The sequence below is a fragment of the Brienomyrus brachyistius genome, chromosome 2 (assembly GCF_023856365.1).
Source record: "Brienomyrus brachyistius isolate T26 chromosome 2, BBRACH_0.4, whole genome shotgun sequence".
In the NCBI taxonomy this organism is placed as follows: Eukaryota; Metazoa; Chordata; class Actinopteri; order Osteoglossiformes; family Mormyridae; genus Brienomyrus; species Brienomyrus brachyistius.
This window is the reverse complement of record NC_064534.1, coordinates 7,024,973-7,032,167: the sequence shown is the minus strand read 5'-3', so window position 1 is coordinate 7,032,167 and position 7,195 is coordinate 7,024,973. Positions and strand designations below refer to the sequence as shown.

The window sequence follows — 7,195 nt, the reverse complement described above, 5'->3', positions numbered from 1 at the left end:
TGCGCGTGTTCACGTACGTGTGTGTGCGTGCGTGCGTGTGTGTGTGCGCGTGTGCACGTACGTGTGTGTGTGCGTTCGTGTGTGTGTTCGCATGTGCACATACGTGTGTGCGTGTGGATGCACGTGCGCTCATGTTTCCTTTATGTTTACATGGGTTTCCCCACAGTTCAGAAACATGCAGTTTTGGTGATTTAGTGACGGAAAACTGTGCAAATGAGGGCTTGGCTTCGATCCAACGCAATTCTAACTGATGATTAACATCAGCGTGACCTTAGAAGTTATGACGAACATGCTAAACACTTCTTAACGAAGGACCATTTTAATGAAATGTTCATAAGCTCTTAGCGTATATTAGCCAGGCAAAAAACCAACCTAAGCTCATTATCATCAGTCTAACATACTACTGCTACAACAACAATATCTATGCTGAATTTCATTAGCATTGTACATCCAGTCTGACTGTGAATTTCAATATTGCTTATATACTGCAAGGTCTACAAAATGTATGCAGTGAAAACGAGTGGATTTTGGACCTGTAAAACTTCAAGTTTCGCCAGAGTTTATCCAGCATACACTACCCATGCTAGTATATGTGTGCTTTATCATACTGTTGTGTACTGAACATGGTCTTACGGTGTAACAGTAATTCCCTCAGTAATACTTTGCACCCAGCGACAGAACTGTTTGGCTACACTGTGCTTGTGTGAGAAGTCGTTTATTTTCCTGTGTTCACCTTTCACTGAGACAGCAAGTACAGGTTCATGTTAAACAAAGGCCAGTACAGTAATCCACTTGGAACCGTCCCTTACTGGTGACGCTCTCTTTCTGGGGGTAAACCTGCGCTGGACTCATGCAAGGGGCTGCCCCTACTGGAGATGTAACGATATTACAATGGGCCAAATCACACGCCGTTTCTCCATTATGCAGTGTTTCGTTTTATAATTATCATTTTTCTCTCTATGGAAATTCACATAAGAGGATCCCCAGCAGAAATCTTGGAGTTCTATAAAACTAAGTTCGGATTTCCCACCGCGTGATACGGCACCAAAAGCCCTTCACAGCCACCACGGCCTGCCTTGTTTTTTCATCACTGGGTCCTTCGTAAGTGCTGCTGCTAACCCCCTCCCCCACCCACCACCCCCAATGAAATCGCATTAAGCCCGTCATCCTCACTCATTTTCTTTTCTTTACAGTTTGTAAACTTCTTTGCATGTTGCAGTATCACAGATCGCCCTGCATATCCCGCGAAAAAATACATACTTGTTACTTCCTGAATGGGGTCCGGAGCTCCAGTGCTCAGAGTTCCGTGAACGCAAAACCTGCACATCTTTACTTCCGTCCGCATTTCCCTGCTTGGTTTTGTGTATTGCAGTGGCTATTTTTCTGTTTTTTTTTTAAATAACACGTCTTTAATTGCCTCCACCTTTTCCATAAGAATCTATAATTTGGGAGAATTGCTTTTTCTTTTATTACAATTTAGCATCATTAATGGAGTAGTAAGTTTATTAATTTTTTCTCCCCATTTTTTTGTAATTGATAGAGCGTTGTGATCCTCGAGAATCCATCAGGTGGCGCTGTTTCACCATGATTGTTTTATAAGACTTTTCAGAGTACTGTATTACTAAGCAAAAAAGCCACATTTTTGCCATTGATATCGCCCCCAGTAATTATGGGGGGGAAAAACAGAAAAAAACGCGTTTTAAGTAAACAAAAAACTCCATTGCATTTTGACAGGGGGCGCTATATAGTGCATCTAAAACATCTCCCGCTGTAACCCAAGGCAGAGTAAGAAACAGGTTCAGAGCGCAAACGTAGCCTCATAACCTGAAATGGAGTTATTTCGCTTTTTATAAAAACGAAGTTCTTTTGTTTTTGTAATTTGGAACCTGTTTTGAATTGCGGTTTGCTTAGACCGGCAATGAAGATCGACACTGAATGAATGAACTACCGGCCGTACCTGCAAACTCTGACGCTGCTGCCGTAGCCTGCGGCAAACAAGTAATCACGGTGAAGCTAAAACGCGTGAGGATTATGCAGGTTATTAAAAATGACGGTACCTTGGTTGCAACGTTGCCAGTTTCTAGGTTTATTGGTAATATGCTTTGTGACGCTGCGCGCTGAAGCTTTTTAAGTTTATGATCGGAGACGTATAAGCTGTCAGATGAACTTTGCAGAAAAAAACAGAAGTTAAAAACCTCAAATTTCGTGCAGCAGCATATTATTATTATTAATAATAATAACAATAATAATGTTATTGTTCTGGCTCTGTTCATTATAATTCACTATCTACAGTTATCGTTGATATTTAGTTATTAGTATCAGTACTAGGTGTAATTAAGCGCCCGGCTTTCAGGAAAAGTCGGTTTCCTCGGTGACAGGAATGGAGTAAGCAGCACGCAGACTGGACCGCGCTGGAAGACCCCATCGGGACACGTTTTGTGCACATTTTCCAAAGAGGTCTTCAGGCGTGTCGAATGGAACATAGAGTCACTATTGTGCGCACGACACTTTAATAATCGCCAGCTACAATATCCAACCTGTTGTTTGCTTTAGGGAGTGCTGCAAACCACACAGCCCGGCTGGGCCGGCGGTCGTGGGTGGGGAGACGGAGCTAGGCGCCAGTCCCGGAGCCTTCTTGCTTTATGAATTCATGAATAAAAGGAGAAAAGATTAATGTCATTTTTCGTCAGAAATACGAGGAATTCAATTCTTAAATGTAAATGTTAATGTAGCGCCCTCCCAACCCCCCTTTTTACAGCATGTATTTCAAAATGTAACGTTTGTGCAGTCGACAGTAGTTGATTAAAATAGAAGCTGGCATACATTTAGATAATCGTTTTGTTTCAAACTTACAAATTTGCATATTGAAAACTCTAGCTGTTTTAATTATTTTTTTGCGTTATGTTAATTATATTGCGTTTATTTGGCTTTTTAAAAAAAAAAAAATTTTATTTGTTTACAGGTATCATTCAATAGAGCCACCTTATAGTAGGCCCGGCCGTCCGAGATTCCCGAAGTCTTATTAGCACTACGTCATTCGTAATGTTTTAACGTAGAACTTACAAACGAAGTAGCGTCAAGAAGGCTTCGGGAAATTCATCCCTTAACAATTGACCTCAACTTTAAAGCTTTGTAGCTATTTACATACCTGTACATTTCTATATAGATAATCTACATAGTGAAAAATTATAGTAGTATTTATTATTATTATTATTATTATTATTATCATCATCATAATTATTATTATTGTTATTATTATTATTGTTATTTGATATTTGGCCTATTATTTGCTGTTTTATATGTTACATTTTATTATTATATTTTCCATAGAATCGCGTTTTTATTTCTTACAATATAACATGTATCGTAACTACTCATGATCCGGTTGAAGAATTAATGGTTATGTGTAAATACAAATTATAATTGATATGTGTTACAACCTTCGCAACAAGGTTAAATTATAATTTGCAGTTTTCGTCAACTGTCGTAGAGGAAAATATATTTAATATATTAGAAGCCATAGTTTAGATTTTATGTTAATTTGTTATCACATACTTGTTTGATTTATTTGCCCGACCTAAATGTTGTTGTTTATATATAAGGTTTCCTTTTAAAAATGTATGACTGGGAGGCGGTGCAGCGTGACTGATGACACGATTTTCACCCGACATTTGTCCAACTTTCTCTGAAACACACTTGTAGCCCGTGACGCCGCGCAAAATTTTACGATCATGTTTCCGATCTCTGTGAAGCTTTCTTACCAAACAGGGCGTTCCTTTGCTTCTATCAAAAGGTTTTGAACTTGTACAAAGGAAGATGAAACTCGAGATGACTTGAACATTCAATAGAATGGAGGAGGGTTGAATTGACAATGAACGCAAAACCCAGAGGAGCGGAGTTGTTCGGTCAGGGGGGTTTTTCCCCTCTGATTTCCAAGATCTGTAACAAGGGAGATTATTCTGATGTATTGTTTTTATACGTATATCCCGGGAATCTTTCATAGGAGAGACGCTCCATTTTCAGTGCGCGTGCTGTCACACGAGTCACGAGTCAAACTCCTTTTTTTAAATTAAAGTCTGTTTGTTGACAACAGAATGATCCACGTTATATAAGAAGGCCTGCAACATTAATTCAATTTTTAAAATTTCACTTAAGTTTTAAGGAAATTTTTTTTTCGATTTATCCTCTAGACAAACTTTTAAAATGTTGCTAACCTTTCATATTTAATTAAACACCTTTCGGTGTGATAGTGTTAAAAAGTTTTCTTTTCTTTTTAATATATTTTTAGGTTTATACTAATACAAGTAAAATCGCTTTTATTGTTTTAAACCCAGTAATTCAACAATGCCGACAATGAAATTCTTTTCAGAACTGTAATAAAACGCAGAGGAATCTTCATAAAACGTATACGTATTTCAGGTATACGTACGTGATTATAATAAGAAAAATATTATTCTCTTTGTGTTGGACTGGTTGAAGGAAAGTGCAATTAATTATTAAGTAAAATTATTGTCAACAGTGATTTCAAGAATTTGTTGGAAGATATCGCGGACATCTAAGCCTGAATCGGTTTACATCTCAGCGGGTAATGTTATTTGTTCTCAATTAACTGCAGCACGCTCCAATTTCGCCTCTAGGATATTTACTACTGCCTTTTTTGGTAGGTCAAGTGATGTTGGCTGATGCTTTCCCTCTCATGCATAAGATTTTTATTTGAGTTTCCCTTGATTTCATACAAGACAAAAAATGCAGTTTTTTTACTAGGAATATATTCTTCGTAATATGCATTTCGTCCTATAGCATCGTTTAGTTGTAAAACAGTATAAGTTCCACTCTCGACTCTGACCAAGGGTATGCATACACATCTGGTCCACAAACCGAATTACGGTCTATCCTTGTTCCTCGCCATCCAGTTTCACTCTGCGTGTGTCCTGTGGGACGAGCCATTGTAACTATAACACCCCAGTTAAACAGTCCTAAACTGCTGCATTATCATAAACAGTCTGAGCATAATAACCTCTCTCGGGCTCTGCGCGCTTTCTCATTGGCCGGCCGCACGCGCCTGCCCCGAGTGCTCTTATTGGTCAAAGCGACACGCGACCAGCGCGAGAAGGGGGGCTCCCCGGCGCGTGCCGCTTTTTAAAGGGGCGCAGCGCCTCGAGACACCAGAGAAGCGGCCTTGCACGCGACCCGGCGTAGGCAGAGGGTGCGAGAGTGAGGGGAGAGCTGCGGGATCGCAAAGCAACTTTATTTATTTATTTTTTAACTTTTGTATAAAGTTTCCATATACTTCATTTGTTCTTTCTAGCCACCAAAACTAAAGCTTTTAATATGGAAGGGATGCATGTGGAGGAATGGGGCAAAGATGGAAAGGAGATGGCCGTGTTCGACGGGCAGCAAGCGCGTTTGGGGCGGGGGGAGCAGCGCGGGTACCCGCACGACCTGGCACTCATGGACAGCAGCGACCCACGCGTCTGGCTGGCTCCCGTGCAGCCTGGCACCTGCGCGGCACACGCCGACTACCTGCTGCACTCTCCCGGGTCCAGCGTGGAAGGCGTGTCCCCCCCTCCTGCTGGTCAGGAATCGGGCTGTAGGAAGAGTACCAAAAGCCCAGTCAAGGTGCGCGAACTGTGTCGGCTCAAGGGGTCTAGAGGAGCGGATGAGACCCGACAAAGAGCTCCATCCAGCAAACCAGCCAACGTCGTGCAAAAACAAAGGCGAATGGCAGCGAATGCACGGGAGAGGCGGCGGATGCACGGGTTAAATCATGCGTTTGACGAGCTCCGCAGTGTGATCCCAGCTTTCGACAACGACAAGAAGCTCTCCAAGTACGAGACTCTACAGATGGCACAAATCTACATCAACGCACTCTCCGACCTGTTGCAGGGTCCGGGAGGAAAGGTGGATTCGCCAAAGTGTGAAGTCTTGTCCACCACAACTTACGAAGGACCCGACAATCCTTTAGGACAGTCCTCTTCTTCTTGTCGGAGAGGAACGGGGACGGGATACTCCGTCCACCTCAGCTCGATGCCATTCCCCTACGAAGACAGAGCCTTGACAGCACTGATTGGCCAGGAGGGGCTATGTCCCTCGGGGACACTCAAGTCCAGTTCCGAGGGCAGCAAGGACTCGCCTCGGTCAAGCCGCAGCGACGGAGAATTCTCCCCACATTCACACTTCAGTGATTCGGATGAGGCACATGCGGAGCTACAGAGCGAGGACGAACTCTCTGAACTAAAGATCCCAAGCCAACACACTTTCTAACCCCGATGCCCCTCACTAACAGACAGACAGACTTTTATGTCATCCGTGCGTTTCTTTCTTTCTTTTTTTAGCCTGCTTATATATGCCCTCTGTTTCACGTCGCCGCTTACATGTCCCCACGTTTGTATTTGAGGGTTACCGCATATTTTTTTTATAGGTTTTGATCGTTTATGTTTGGTAATTCTGTTCTGCCAATTGTCCATCTGCCGATGGCATAGAGGAGATCGCTCTGCCATGTCGAAACTGCCACGGGCTCTCAGATGTCATGTTCAAAAAGCTGTCTTCCAAGAAAAGTCGCCGGAACCTGTTCATGGTCGCAGTGACATGCTTACGTATTGCCTTACATTGTCCATCATTATTATTTTTAATTTTTGTCTCTGTACTTCTAAAGTTAACGCGTGCACTTTACATAGAGCCAGAGGCTTGAGAAACTAAAAACTATAACGTTATAAAATGAGAATTCTTATAAAAACACTACTGCCAATTTGATACATATATTTAATGTAGATATTAGTTCTCTCGTTTTTTTGTTATTCATTTGTAAAGAATTTTTGTGTCTTGCTTTTCCTTGGGAACAACGGAGGTATTTATTTCTGTGTTGGTTTTGTTCTGCCTTTTTACATTAATGTTGCATTTGCTGAAGGTTACCAATTCGCCATTGATTTATGCTCCCTTTGATTTATTAGAATAAATGAGCAAAGAAACATCACTGAAGTCCTCAAGCGGTCTTATTTTTGTGATTATTATTGAGTCTCAATTACTGTTATTATTACAGCCCCAATAAATAAAATAATACCATATTGACGACATTTGACACTATAAGCGGCATTAACACGTCGCTTTGAAATACTCATAATGGCGTGATTGCTGTTCTTCGCCATTTGTAACATATCATGAACTCTCATCGTTAAATAACCTTCGCCATCATCTA

General features: G+C 41.5%; 1 protein-coding gene across 1 annotated transcript; it reads left to right on the top strand.

Moving 5' to 3' along the window:
* The first annotated feature begins 5,181 nt into the window (after positions 1-5,181).
* On the top strand, positions 5,182-6,973 carry atoh1a (atonal bHLH transcription factor 1a). Its single transcript, XM_049005292.1, has one exon. The coding sequence runs from the start codon at positions 5,332-5,334 to the stop codon at positions 6,262-6,264; it is 933 nt and encodes a 310-aa protein (XP_048861249.1). The 5' UTR covers positions 5,182-5,331; the 3' UTR covers positions 6,265-6,973.
* Positions 6,974-7,195: the final 222 nt, after the last annotated feature.